This window comes from Gracilinanus agilis, chromosome 4 (genome assembly GCF_016433145.1).
Source record: "Gracilinanus agilis isolate LMUSP501 chromosome 4, AgileGrace, whole genome shotgun sequence".
NCBI lineage: Eukaryota > Metazoa > Chordata > Mammalia > Didelphimorphia > Didelphidae > Gracilinanus > Gracilinanus agilis.
In genome coordinates, this window is record NC_058133.1 from 477,050,051 (window position 1) to 477,064,734 (window position 14,684).

The following is a 14,684-nucleotide window of genomic DNA, read 5'->3' on the forward strand; positions in this document are numbered from 1 at the left end:
AGAGCTCCCTGTCTCGTGAGGAGAGAGGCCCTTAGGTCCTGACTTTATCAGCCTAGGATGGAGAAAAATGCTTCATTGAACTCCACCTGGGTGTACCTACTTTCCTTTGTAGCCTTGGAGAACTAAGAGTCAGAAGAGCTGGCTTCTTGGTCCAACTCTCCTAGTCACTAGCTTTATGACTTTTGGGCAAGTCACTTGAAACCCCATCCAAATGTCATCATAATGGCTCCCTTGCTACATTCACAGGCCGAATGTGAGAATTAAATAGAATAATGACTGTGGAAGTGCTTCAGAAACTGGAAAGCACTTCCCCCAAACTAAACATTATTATTGAGGGTAGGGGCTGGGATGGAGGAGCTTTCCTCATTTCCACTTACTGCCACACTTCCTTGTGGCCTGACTCAGGGTTTGTGTCTGTCACTGGGCTAGGAAGATCCCATTTCCCCAGAGTAGTTGTATGGATGACAGCCAACCTGTACATTAATTATGGCACAGAGTAGAGGAGGGATATATTGAGGGGTGGAGTAAAGGACTTCCCCCCCACCCTCTACACACACACACGGGAAGGAATCTGGGATAATTTGGAAGCGAGACATGCCTTATAGATGTCTCAGACATTTTCAAAAGCATTTCCCTTTTTTCTTTTAGGGGGAAAGCTTGGTAATTTTGTAAGAAAAAAGGAATGCTCAGATTATGGTCCAAGAATTTTGCTCTCCTTAGCTCCTTTAAATGGTGCTTTGATCCTGTGTTAGAAACTTCCTCCTCTCTTCTGTTCTAGCTTCCCAAGAGAGAGAAATACATAGATAGAAGGAAAGGGAGGCGCAGAGAGATGGGGAAGGAGGCAGAATAACTAGTGAGAGACCTCAGGAGTTGGGTCAATCAGCTGGCACAGTGGTTATTGAGCCAGGCTTGAATTGGCACTATCCTAACTGCAGGCAGTCTGCAGAGCTGGCTCACAGCGGGGCCTCACATCACCCAGATGACTGCAATCATGAATGACCATTGGATAAGGGTTAGGGGTAGCATGTAGGTGAAGTGAAGGTGGGGTGAAGGAAGAGAAAAGGAAAAATAATCCCTCCTCCCACCCTTTTCTAGCATGTAGTAGGCAAAGAATGGCCAAAGTGACAGAGCCCCAGAAGCCTTTGGAGATGGGTTGCAACTCAGTGGTATTGTTTCTTCTCCAGTCCTGGCCCCTTATTGAGGTGCAGGCACTATCTGGTTCAGTTTCCTTAAGCTTTCAAGGTCACTTCTATTTTGCCCCTTCTGTCAGTGGGGAAACAGGAGCTGAAGACATGGTGCCACTATCTTGCTCTCTTCTGCAGAAGGCAGCAGCTACACTAGACACTAAAACTCAGTCGCAATGAAAAGCCACTATAGTGAGAGGGATGCAGGGAAACAATGGAAGCTGGAGCATCTTTGATTTTCAAGGCTGGCCAGACAGTAGTGAGATTAACCTGTCTACTGAAGTGAATTTTCCCAACCTCTGTTCCTAGGTTTGTTCATAGGGCTTCCCCCCCCCCCTAGATTGAAGGATCCCCTGCTGAGTAAGCCTTCCCTGCTGACTTTGCCTTCCACCCGACCACTAGGAAGTTCACCCTGAGGGGTAACATCATTCCTGATACTGCGGTTCCTGCCCATCCTTTCTTATGCTGTTCTCAGTAGAGTTGGAGAGCTGATCCTCCTTATAAGGCAGTTTGCCATTTCTCTCTCCCCCCCCCTCCATTCCCAGTTCTGGGGGGGGGGTGTATGTGCAGGGAGCAGAAGGAATGAAGGATCTAGAGTAAACCTCTTTCCTTGGTTTATTTATTTATAAGGTATCCAAGAGCAAACTTTTCTCATGTCTCCATGGCTGCTATACTGGCTTCCTGCCAGTTGGCAAGAGAGCAGGAAAAGGTGACCCCCTCCCTTTTCCTCCTTAAATTGCAATGGATGAAAAGGGAGGGGGCAAGTATAATAAACATTCAGAACATTTGGAGAAATGGTCATCTCTTTCTCAAGCAATATTATATTTGAAGAGATTCCTCCTTCCCAGCCTCTCTGCTGCAGTCTTGAGGACATTTGATATCAGTCCAAGCTATCACGTCCCCTCTGAAAGGATCCTGAAGCACCCAAATTAAGGCATATGGATAGGGAAGATAAGGGAACAGAGAGAGGTAGATTTCAGGTACAAACAGGTCAAAATCATCCTTGCTTGGCTAAGGCTCCTCCCCCTAGGGGGAAGAAAGTCCCCCTTGGATTTCTTTTCCGTAGGCACGGGGCACCCGGTGCCCTTTGGCTCCTTACAACAAAGCCCTGGTATTCATCATCCATCCAATGTGCCAGCAATCAATGAGATGGGGTTTGGGGGCTGGAAAAATCTGTCAGATACCTTGGGGCTACTCTACTCTGAAAATGCCATGGAAATGAGGAAAGCTGCCTAAAGGTAAGGATGGGGGATCGGGCTGGGACTGATGGGGAGGCACTTACCAGGGAGATCTTGGGGACTTCATCGAGATGGGTACTGCATCCTGTCTGGGGTTGAGGAATGCTCCCATTCAGTCTGTGCCTTTGGACCCCCTGCACCTTTCTAGCACAACTATTTCTCCTAGGGCTTGCCTGCCAGTCTCGGCTGCTGCCACCAAGGTAGAGAGAAGAGCTGGAAAGGGTTTCTCTTTTTTTCTCCTTCTCTCTCTTTTTAAACCAAGTGAGAATGAGTCTGCAGCAAACCCGTTGGTGCAAAATAAATAAATAAAGTCTTAGGGGGAGGGCTGCAGCAGGAGCCACTGATATAGGGCAGGGAGAACCAAGGAGCAAGAGAGCCTATAGGAGGGCACTGGTACCAGGGGAAGATTGAGTAAATTGATGATAGTTTTATGTTTCAATAGGATCTCCCTGGCATTTGGGAATACCTCTGTAAGGTTATAATAGACAAAAGATACTAGAACTGAAAGGGACTTTAAAGATTGTATAGTCTAACCTTATTTTATGGATGAGGAAACAGGATTGCTACCTGTGTCTCTGAGGTTACAGACATCAAATATGAGCTGGAATTGTCAGAAATTATCTAGTCCAGCCTTCAGATTTTACAAGGAAGAGACTGGGGCCCTTTCATTTTAGTCTCCTCTGTGAAATGTTTCAATCAGAATGGCTAGTGAGAGATTAGATCAGAGGATCATTAATTTAGAGCAGGCAGCGGCTTTTAAAAAAAGGCAAGTATGATTCTTTCATTTTCAGGAATGGGAAACTGAGGCCTAGACTTGAAAGATATCACATAATTAGTATCTCAGGATTTGAACTATTGTCCTTATTCTTAGACCAGTACCCAGTCCACTATGCCACATATTATGGTGAGCTCTGATTATAGTGCTGATGGTTTTCTCTGGCGCAAGAATGAAATCAATCAGGCCATCTGGGTAACCTTGTTTAACTGTAGTCAATAGTAGCTCAAATGTTCTTGATTTCCTTACTGACACTGTTGCTTTTGCTCTGTCTTCCCTCCCCATATCCTTTAAAATCACCTTGCAAAGAATGACACACATCTAAAATTGAGTTTTCCCTTGTCGCCCTTCCCCAGAGAGTAAAAGTAATGAAAATTTCAGCTTTCATTCCCATCCCCCCCACTACCCTTCAACTACCCTACACCACCAAAGGGCAGGACAGTAGCAGTTTGTAAGGTTAAAAAAGGTCCACCAGCAACATAAGAGTTCTTGGGGGATATTTGAGGGCTGCCTTCATTCCCCCTACCTCCGGGGTTTGTGGTCCTGGAACTGACAGAATATATTGTCTTCTTCCTCTTCCCAGAACAAAGGGCAAGTCTGGTAGGTGGGACAGAGGGGATCCTTTGAGGACAGGGAGATGGTGGCATCACTTGAATCATTTCCTTGGTCTGTGCCCAGATATTCTTACTCATGTTTGATTCCATGAGGTATGGTAGCCAAGGGCTGCTGACACTATGCTGAGAGGTGGCAGCATCCCAGACCAAAAGCAGGAGTTCTCAAGGACAGTGGAATCCAGAAGCTCCACATCATCATCCTTCTGGGATCCCTCAGGACTAGGGACTTCTTCCTGAAGCATCTTATTGGTGTGATTATGGGTTTGGATAGGACCTTGCTTATGCATCTAAGTGTTTCTCCTTGTATAGTTTGTGATTATGTTTATACCAATTTTTGTATCCCATGTATAAAGTGCATGTAAAATGGCTTTTGTTCCCACCCTCCCCTTCATATTTGTCTATCCAATCTTGTGCCCCCACACCCATACACCTTGAACTCTTGCAATTATTATCTCTAACCTCCCTTTTCCATATCACGAACACATTTCGTTTCTCCTAAGCCCCCTGAGAAGGTAGTGAAGAAACATGGCCATCCATTTTCTATCATAACCTGGAAGAAAAGGATGGAAAGATGAACTTCTGGGTGATATGTAAAATGAACAATTCCTTTTGGGTTTGAACTCATCTTTGAGCTTGATCTGGCTTCTCTGGTCATCAGCCTTCTGGGAAATGAAATGAGGTATTTCAAAAACCCCACTTTGGGTTCAGAGCTCAAAATTGGCATTTGTTCAGTGTGGCCTCTGAGTTTCTCTGTTGCCTTGATTTTCTTCTCCCTCATATTCACTGCCTCCTCCTTAGGCCTCTCAAAAGCTTAGAGGGATAGGGGAAAATGAAGCAACTCAAAGTTGTAGCTGGTGAGATCCCAGAATCTCTTCCCTCTTGCCATCTATAGTACTGCCAGGCTGGTCAGTAAAGATGAGTCTACTCCAGGGAATGAATTCAACCACCTGGCCTAACTTGTAACAGCACAGGCTATTTCTGGAGGCCATGGGAAAGGGGGAAGGGGAAGCAGATAATATTTAGGCAGTAGGGAGGCAGTTGTGGAGGGCTTGAGGTTAGGGCAGGAGACTTTATGATGAGAGGGGAGTCGACCATTTAACTCAGTCAGATAGCACCCCAGGAGGCTCAGTTTCAGTACTGAAGAGTTCCTTGTAGAGGGGAGGGAAGGCAGCTTGGACAACAATGGGATGGAGGTGCTGGAAGGATTGCAACTTCTCCATGTGCTGGCTACATAGGCTCCGAAGTTTCCCCTTGGGTGGCAGCTAGAGGGAAGTGAAGCAGAAAGAGGAGATAAGAAAATCAGGACCAGGTCTCCAACTCTGGCTACTCTTTTCTTCCTTGAAGCAAAATGACTTAACCCACTTATGCTATCCTAGGAACCAAGATCTCTAAACTTTATCATCTTTCCCTTAGAATAGAGAGGGCCCAGAAGAATCAATGTGATAGAAAAAGATACTTCGCAGAAGAAATATTTTTTGAGGTGACAATTATGATCAAGCAGTGGTAGTACAGGAAAAATAGGAATTGGGGAGTATGACAAATTTAAGACAGCTGGGTAGTACAGCGGATAGATCACCAGGCCTGGAGTTAGAAAGATCTCAGTTTGAATCCCTCCCCCCCCCATTAATACTAGCTATGTGACCCTGGGCAAGCCATTTGATTCTGTTTGCCTCAGTTTCCTCATCTGTAAAATGAGCTGGAAAAGGAAATGGCAAACCACCCCAGTATATTTGCCAAGAAAACCCCATATGGGGTCAAGAAGAGCCAGGTGAGTGAATAGCAACAAGTGACAAGTTCAGTGAAGCTAGTCCAGTCAGATTCTTTGAACTAAGGTAGTTCAGGTGGTATGGTGGCTTAGGTGATGGGTTTAATAATCAGGGAAGGTTTAAGAAGGAGAAGCAATAGATTAAAGCCCTGGAACTAAATATAAAAGTCTCCTTGGATGGGTTCCAAGGAGTTGGAATCCCCCTTGTATCTAATGGGATCAATTAGTCCTAAGATCCTGGGGCTGGATCCTTGACAAGAAGCAGGAAGATAGAATCAAATGAAGTCAGGGATTCATTCTTCTGCAGAATCAAAGAAATTCAGGACAGGAAAGTACTTCCAAGGTCAACTCATTCAATGCCCATTTTAACTGCTTCCACCCCTTGTTCTCATATGTAAAACAGGAGGCAAAAAATTTTTTAATAACCTGTAGTATGGATTTCACAGGGTTGTGAAGGTCCAAGTGAGATGGCTCATCATTTAAATAGTACTTTTAAGGTGTGAAAAACATTTCAAATAAATTAATTAGTTCTTATGACTGCCTGGTGAGTTAGGTACTACAAGTGCTATTCTCAGGAATAGTTACATCCTGAATCAATCTCAGATGCAGTATTGCAAACCAGATCTTGCCCGATTCTACAGTAAATTCTCCATTGTACCACACTGCCTCAATGATATTAATTTAGATTCCTACAGGTCTTTTAAGGGTCACAAATGGTTTTGAAATGATATATTGTCTGTATGTAAAAGGCATTCATAAACCTTAAAAGTTATATAAATAGCAGTTATTATTCCCCTTGATCGGTTGAAGGCCTGGAGCAGTTTCCAGGTAGAGTAGCCTTTTGCAATGTAACCATTCTCCTATTCTTCAGTCGTCAAACTCTTTGAGAAACTAGGCCACGTAGCACCTATATAGGTATGACACTGGGATGATATGCTCCAGCCTCCTTTCGGCCTCACTCTGTTCGCCTTTCATCCCAGACAGATATTTGAGCCAGTCCATTCACAACCCCCAAGTTATAGAGATGAAATAATAGAAGAACAAGGCTAGAGACATATGTAGAAGGTCTTAGAGAGAAGTGGAGGAACTGAAAAAGCCTATCAGTCCCTTAAAATCACAGAATGTTAGAGCCGAACAAGATCTTAGAGATTATCTAGTTCAAACCCACTGCTTTACAGATAAGGAAATGGGGCCCACAATGTGAAATGATTTGCTTGATGCCACATAGCTAAGAAGTGGCAGAGCCAAGATTCAACTCCAGGGCTTCTGATTACAAATCTAGGGTTCTTTCTATCCCACTTCTCTTCTTCCCTTTAAGGTTTTTGTTTGACTTTTCTGGAGATTTGACCCAAGCGAGGCTCAGGACTGCAGTCTTGTTTATTAACTAACACCCTAGTTGAGAGCTGGGCTCAGAGGAACCTACCAGTACACCTACTCAAGTGTGCTCCCCCCTATCTCCCTCCTCACAGGGATCTCACCTACCTTAGCCAGGATGCCTTGACGGTGAGTCTTACACAGAAGATAGTGAAATGCCAACTCCAAACTGTGTTGTAACTGTTCTACCTTCTTTTTTTCTTGTAACCATGGCCTGTCTGGAGAGATGAACCAAGCCACAGTTGGGATGGGGAGTTGGGAACCCTTAATTGGCAGGTACCCATTCTCTGAAAAGAAATGGGCCTGAGACTCTCCATAAAGGTACTGAGTTGGTTGGGGGATGGCTCTGGTAACTGGGCTTGGCTTAATGACTTCAAAAAACAGCAGGGATTGAGATCCAACCAAGTTCACTTCATGCCATGACTTCCATTATGCCCTCTGATCTATGCAACCCCTCTACCGGGGCTTCCCTTCCTATCCCATGTTTTTGATCATCCTCGGAGTTAAGGTGAAGACACTTCCAAATATTTTTGTTCAGCTAAAATCAGGTCAAATAAACACCAAAGACAGCCTTGAAGAAAAGAGAAGATGACATAAAAGGTCAGCATACTGTCTAAGGGAAATATATGAAAGCATGTTGTGGCCAGGAAGCCAGCTCACTCTACAACTCCTAGACCCCATTACATTTTATGTATGTCAGTGTTTACCTATTCCCTAGACCAGTGATTCCCAAAGTGGGCACCACCGCCCCCTGGTGGGTGCTGCAGTGGTCCAGAAGGGCAGTGATGGCCACAGGTGCATTTATCTTTCCTATTAATTGCTATTAAAATTTAAAAAAAAACTAATTTCCAGGGGGCTAAGTAATATTTTTTTCAGGAAAGGGGGCAGTAGGCCAAAAAAGCTTGGGAACCACCGCCCTAGACCGTGCTTCCCCAACTACTGCTTTCCTATACTTTAAGTGACATGGAACCAGCAGAAAAAAAGTCTTCTAGATTTGAGGTAGATGAACCCAAGCACCATGATTTAGCCTTTTCACATACATAGCATGTTTTAGTGGATAGAGACTGGTCTCAGACCTGGATTTAAGGACTGCCTCTGACAAATACTGTCATCTGATCTTCTGTTCTAGGTAATTTTCTAAGTTAAAGAGAAGGTGGCAACCAATTACCATCTGGGAGTTCCCTATTCCAATGAAATCTCTAGTCCAGTCCCTATAGTTATAGTTTAGGGGATCTGGTCTGTCCCCTTGTAGCTATTGGTCTATACAAGGGAACCAAATCTGTCTTGGATAACTCGAGACCCAGAATAGCATATGGCGATAAATGCCTTCTCTAGACCTTTCCTTCCAGGGCCCTTCCATGGTCAGTTAACATTAAAAAAAACTCTAAACTTTTGTTTTAATATCATTTCTAAGAAAAGCAACAAGGGCTAGGCAGTCAGAGCTGTGACTTGTCCAAGATCACAAAGCTAGGAAGTGTTTGGGGCCAAATTTAAACTCGGGTCCTCCCTACTCCAGGCCTCGCTATCCATCCACTGTCCCCAGTTAGTCAACACTTAACCTGATATCATGGCTCACTCTATCTTGCTTCCAGCCATCCCCAAGACTAAGAGGGTATAACTATCCCTTTTCCCTTGACACTCAATTTCTTCCTCTATATTACGAGAGGTTTGGACTAGATAGGAACCATAGGATTTCAGAGTTGGAAGTTACCTTAGAGATCATCAAGTTTAAGTCTTACTTTATGGGTGAAGAAACTGAGGCCCAGATAAGGTAAAGCAATCTGCCTAAGGCCACACAAATGACTGAAGTAGGATCTTAACCTTTTTTGAGTCCAAATACAGTAGAACTTCCATCATACCACAACAAATCATTTTAAGACCTAACCTTCATTGGATCTGCCATATTTCTGTGTATGATCTCCCAAGCTTCCCTTTTTTGACTTCTTTTCTTCTTAAAGGCTACTTGTGATGAAATTTTGGGGGTACATAAGCACAGTATAGATTACCCCAAACCTTCTAGAGGCATCAGCCTTCTTCTTTATGTTAATTATTCCTAGCAACTAGGAGCTGCTCTGCCCACATATTTCAATATCAGGCCCCATCCCATCCCAGCATCTTGCCCTCTCCCCACCCACTTATGCACCTCGGAGCCCTGGCACAACTCACTGGCGTTGATGAGAACAAGGGCTGTATAGAGAGCAATTTCATCATCGGAGAAATGCAGGGCACACAGAGAGTGGGAGAAGTCAAAGATGGAGCCAATGAGTTCACTGCAGCCTAAAAGAAATAGGAAGTGTGGGAAGAGTAAAAGAGAGATGGTTGAATTGAGAGGAGTAAGACATTTGCTGTTGAGGGCCCAATCTGGACTCTTGCCTTCTGGTGATTTGGGGGAAAGGAGATAGCTGGTCTTGAAATAGGAGTGTTACTATGTCATAGTGTTTGACAGTGGGTTGGTGCTAGGAACTTCCAACTTCCCTTCCCTGCCCCTCACCCAATGCTCTGAAGAGGTCCATGCCGCCATATTTGCCCTCAAAGAAGACTGTGCGATTGTCAGCATTGTAGGCCCGGCACATTCTCACCAGCACCACCTCCATGGCTCCTGCAGGAAGGGAAGAGGAGGTGATAAGAAGGGAGAGAAGATAAGAGGCAACATCTGCTAAGTGGAGTGGTACTGAGGGGAGGCTCCTAGCTCAGCCCCAAAGCCATCTCTGCTCCCATACTGGACCAGAAACCTCCTGTCCCCAAAGCAAACATTCTGAGCCCTCCCCTGGCACCTGCTTTGAGCAGCACAATCTGGTCATTCTGACAAAGCTCCATGAAGCCTGCCAGCCTTTTGGCGAATTCCACCACGTACTGAATGGCCTCGGTGAGTCGATGGGCGCAGCGTTCCCACATCTCCCACATTGACTTGGTGCGGGAGAAAAGCATCAGAGAGAAGAAAAGATATAGGTCAGAACCCCAAACCCTCTCCATGACCAAAACTCCTTCCACCCCCTACCCCATACGACCCCCTGAGACCTTCTATTCTGACCATTTAACTCAGTTAGTGAGCTTGAACCAACTATGGTGGGAGTCGTCTCCTGAAGTCTCGGATATGCACTAAATGTGTAGACATGTGAAAACGTATTGACAAGCAGCAAATGTTTTGAGTGCCTATTACATACAACACAGTGTGGTGGAGAGAACACTGGATTTAGAATCGATAGGTCTGGGTCTGAATTCAGGGTCTCCTACTTATCAGCTCTAAAATTCTCTTCCCTTCTCTGGGTTTGTCTTAACATCTGTAAAATGGGAATCAAAATACTCATGTTCTCTACCTCATAGGGCTAATCGTGAGGCAAGCACTTTCTTTTTGGGACATGGTTATTCCTAGGGCTTCGAAATCCAACAGGGCTCGTATAATCACACATAATGTGCTATAGAAATGTGAATTATTATTCCAAGGCACTATGGGGAAGTTCAATTGTATGAAAGGGGGTTCCTGCCCTCATGGAGCCTATAATCTAGTTGAAGGAAGTATATATACATGCACTAAACACAAGGCATAAATCCCCAAGTGAGTGATATATTTTCTAAGGAACTCAGAGGGAAAGATCACTGTTGAGGCTAAGGTGGTTAGGGGAAGGAGGCAAGATTTAAACGAGGTCTAGTCTGGGCAGGAGTTTATTAAAGAAGAGTGATGAGGACATTCAGTGAGGGGTAACGGTATGAACAAAAGCAAAGATTCTGGGATTCACATTGTTGAAGTGGAATGAGCACCATATCGGGGAGTCAGAAGACCTTGGATCTAGTTCCATCTCTGCAACTTACTAGCTGTATGACCTTGGGCCAATCACTTCCTTTCTCTGGACCTCAGTTTCCCCATCTGTAAAATGAGGGGTTAGACTAGATGATCTCTTAGTTCCTTCCCAGTTCTGAGATTCTATGAGTCTGTGACCAGTTTCTCAACATACTGACATACATGGATGGACATACAGGAACCTAGTTGTGTGCAGAGACATCTTCCCCCACCCAGGAATGCATTCAAGTGTGTGCCTCTTTCTGGACTTTCCTAACGACTAGGGGGCTGCCTTAGCCTTTTGGCTTGAACCCTGCATCATTACCTTTCTTTGGTAGCTGGTCACCTCCTCCCGGGAGAAGACGTTGGAACGTTGCCGCTGCAAGTCTTCCAGGCGAAGTTGACAGGTCTCTTGATAGGATTTGCAAACATTTTGGACCAAGTGCTCTGCAGCCGGGGAGGCAAACACTGACCCTTAGTTCTCCTCTGCTACATGCGAGTTCCCACCATTAGAGCATCCCTTTGGTTTCCCTCCTCCTCTCTGGCCTTCTACCCAGGACCATCCAACCCTCATGTTCCCACTTTTGGAGGCAGATGATTAAGCTTTGGGGTGTCTTTTTCCCTTGAACATTAGTCTCTCTTAGGAACCACTAGGAATCTGTTTCTCCTCTTGGGCCTCAGTTCCTTCTCTATCCCTTCTCTCTACTTAAAAGAGAAACTGCCTGGCTGGTCCTGCCCCCTCTCCAGCTGCTTACCAATCTCAGTCAGAGAAGCGTTGGGGAGCTCAAGGCGGAAGCTGGGGCTGCAGTACAAGTCCCTCCCCTGGCTTGGCTCCCCAAGCACCAGATGTCGGGGTTCCCCAAAGTGGAGCTCACACCTGTCAGGGGACAGCTGGCTCCCCAAGCCATAGAAGGCCCTGCCGATCTCAGCCTTTGCCCGATCTGGGTTGTACCCCCGGGAGTACACAGCCCCGGCCAGCCCCATTTTGGCCAGACTACTAGGGTAGGAGGGTCCAGGGCCCGGGGCACTAAGGAGAGCAGGGGGGCAGGCAGAAGCCTCAGGCAGATCAGGTGAGGAACCCAGGGGCAACTGTCCCCCGGGGAGGGCAAGAGGATAGGCTGGGGTGTCTGCTTCTCTGGCCCCTGCAGCAGGCGGGGGAGTGGCCACTTGCTGCTGCCGCTGTTGCTGCTGCCGCTGTTGCTGCTGCTGCTGCTGCTGCTGCTGCTGTAGTTGCTTCTGCACTTCGGCGTGCAAACTGTCCCTTTGCTTCTTGGACATTCGGCCAAACTTGACAGCTAGAAGAGACCCAAGGAGAGCTCAGAATTGTTGAGGGGATGCAGAAGGAAGACAGCCGGCTGACTGACAAGAGACCCTCTTCTGCCTTTCTCTGACTTTCTTCCCGAGGAATCTGTAGCCTCCCACCTTGGGAAACCTTCTCTCAGCCTTCTCCTCCCAGGGGATGTTCTTCCCAGCTTCCACTACTGGGATTAGGAAAGAGAAATGCAAGAAAGAGCTGGGGCAGGGGCTCATTGACTGGGGGGTTCAAGGTGGGAAGTAGGGGGGCAGCGAGGCTGTATTGGGGTCACCCCCCCTGCCCAGGAGGCAGGAGGAAGAAGAGCCAGGAGAGCTGTGAGCATGAGTCTCCATGTGGTCAGGCCTACAGGCTCCCTGGTGACCTAGATACTCACCACAGCCCAACCCAGGGCTCAGCGGCTTGTTTCTGAACATCCTCTTCTGACTCTCTTTCCTGCCCCTTCACTCCCCCCCTTCCCATCCTCCCACCCCCTACTACCCCTCCCAGGTGTAGAGGCATCACACCCCAGGCCAGCCCTCCGCCTGTGTGTTTCCTTTCTCTTGGTTATTTCAGGCACTGAAAAGTGCTGACAGGTTCTTTCTGGCTTCTTGTCTCGTATCATCCCATCCTCCCATCCTCCCCTCTGGTCCTCTCACTCGCTACGCACCTTCCCTGAGCTCCCTTGGCAGTGGGGGCTGGGGAGGTAGAGGAAAGGGGCAGAACTGCTCTTCCCCACCCCTGCCCCTTCCCTAGGGATTGATTGCAGCTGTGTCTTGCTCAGTCACTGGTCCATCTTCTCCCATTAGTTCCAAGGGACCAGAGATAAGTCATTTCTTTTTTTTGCATCTGTAGCCTGATACCTAGCACAGTGCCTGGAATATAATAGATGCTTTAAAAATGCTCACTGAGGGGGTAGCTGAGTGGATAGAGAGCCAGGCCCAGAGACGGGAGGTCCTGGGTTCAAACGTGACCTCTGATGCTTCCTTATCTTTGTGATCTTGGACAAGTCACAACTCCTACTGCCAACTCTTACCGCTCTTCTGCATTGGAACCAATACTTGGTATCAATTCCAAAACAGAAGATAACGGTTTAAAAAAATGCTCACTGACCGACTGCCTGGGATGGATAGGAGGAGAGGCCTAGGAACTAAGGAAGAGGAAGAATAGGGTTGGGTCTGAGGGATAGGACCAGAGAGGAGAGAGAGAACTGGGAGCCATCTAGCTTGAAGAAGAGATGAAAAAAAAAAACCAAAGTCCTGAGGAATTTTTTTTTCTGGAAGAGAGAAATTCTCCCTTCTCTCTACATATTTCTCTAGCCCCTTTAGCTTTAGAAAACACTATCCTCACCAGGCCCCCGTGAAGGAGGTAGTACAAATATTTTTATTCCCATTTCATAGACGAGGGAGACAGAAGTGCAGAGAAGTTAAATGACTTTCTCCAAGTCAAAATGAGTGGTGGTTAGAGCTAGGATTTGAAGCCAGATTTTTGTTTTTGTTTTTGTTGTTGTTTTGCTAGCCCCACAGAAGTTTAAGATTTCAGGAAGCACTTGGATGCCTTCTGCCTGAAAAACTAGTTGGGGCCCCCATTCACAGACCCCATAAAAGGAGGGGTCCTGGGTACCGACCAGGGAGCCTTCCCTGCATGGCCTCACCATCCCGGGACATGCCCAAAGCCAGGCATTTCTGCAGGCGACAGTGCTGACAGCGGTTCCGGCTGGTACGGTCTATGGGGCAGCTTTGCTGTCGGGTACAGGAGTATGCTACATTGCACTGTTGGCTCCGGCGAAAGAAACCCTGTGGGTAAAGGGGTTTGGTTAGAAGACTTCTCCTCTCAGATTCTTCCACTTCACTGCTCTCCCCTCACTCCCTACCACTGTCCCCATCTAGGGATGGAACTCTCGTTCAGAAATCTTCATGGAAGATGCTGGCCACATGCTCATCTTCTTCCCTGGATGCTGTGAGCTCTCTAAGGACTGTTCTAGCATATTCCTGGGGACCAAATGAGGGCTTCTGAGTGCCACATTTCTCTGGCAAACTACTCCCTCATTTGCTTGCTAGAGAGAGACAGACAGAAGAATGTGTGGGTCTCACCTTGCATCCTTCACAGGTGATGACTCCATAGTGGATCCCAGAAGATTTGTCCCCACAGATCTTACAAGGAATCACTTCGATCTGAGCTGAAAGAGCACGAAAAGAATGGATTGGACATAAATTAAAGTTTCACTATCACCACATAACCAGAGCTTCTGGGTATCCAGACCTCCTCTGAGCTCTCAGTTTCACCCTTAAAACTTGAAGGGAAATGGGGACCCCTTGTAGGACCCTAAATGTGTATGGGGGCTGGGGAGAGGACAGGGAAGTCAGAGAAGTGGCATCAGCTCAGTGGGGTGCCAAAGGCAGCAGATGTACAGAGATGCCACCTGTTCCTCCGCCCTACCCCTGAAGTCACAGAAACCCTTTATACTTCCCTCCCTCGTTGGGACCCAGAAGTCCCTTCTGCCTCACAGCACCTGTTTCCCGCCTGAGGAACCCTGCCTTCTCTCTCTTCCCCACCCCTCACCCTAGGCTCTGCTCCCACGGGCAGAGTATGGGGCATATGAGGAGGATGTGGTGGACTGGGCTAGGGGCACCTGGGTACCAGGCAGGGATGTACATGCTAGCTC

At 46.8% G+C, this 14,684-nt stretch overlaps 1 protein-coding gene across 2 annotated transcripts; it reads right to left on the bottom strand.

The window, feature by feature from the left end:
• Window positions 1-1,786: 1,786 nt before the first annotated feature.
• On the bottom strand, window positions 1,787-14,202 carry RORC (RAR related orphan receptor C). 2 transcript variants are annotated; one of them, XM_044672709.1, is made up of 9 exons: window positions 14,113-14,202; window positions 13,674-13,815; window positions 11,484-12,023; window positions 11,054-11,175; window positions 9,725-9,857; window positions 9,442-9,549; window positions 9,117-9,227; window positions 7,059-7,168; window positions 1,787-5,073 (listed from the first exon to the last, which is right to left on the bottom strand). In XM_044672709.1, exons 2-9 carry the CDS (start codon window positions 13,684-13,686, stop codon window positions 4,912-4,914), a joined length of 1,299 nt encoding a protein of 432 aa, XP_044528644.1. In that variant the 5' UTR covers window positions 13,687-13,815; window positions 14,113-14,202; the 3' UTR covers window positions 1,787-4,911. The 2 variants fall into 2 exon arrangements, with proteins under 2 accessions (XP_044528644.1, XP_044528643.1); XM_044672708.1 differs by lacking the exons at window positions 1,787-5,073; window positions 7,059-7,168; window positions 14,113-14,202 and adding an exon at window positions 7,403-7,521 and having other exon boundaries at window positions 13,674-13,718.
• Between the last annotated feature and the right edge of the window lie 482 nt (window positions 14,203-14,684).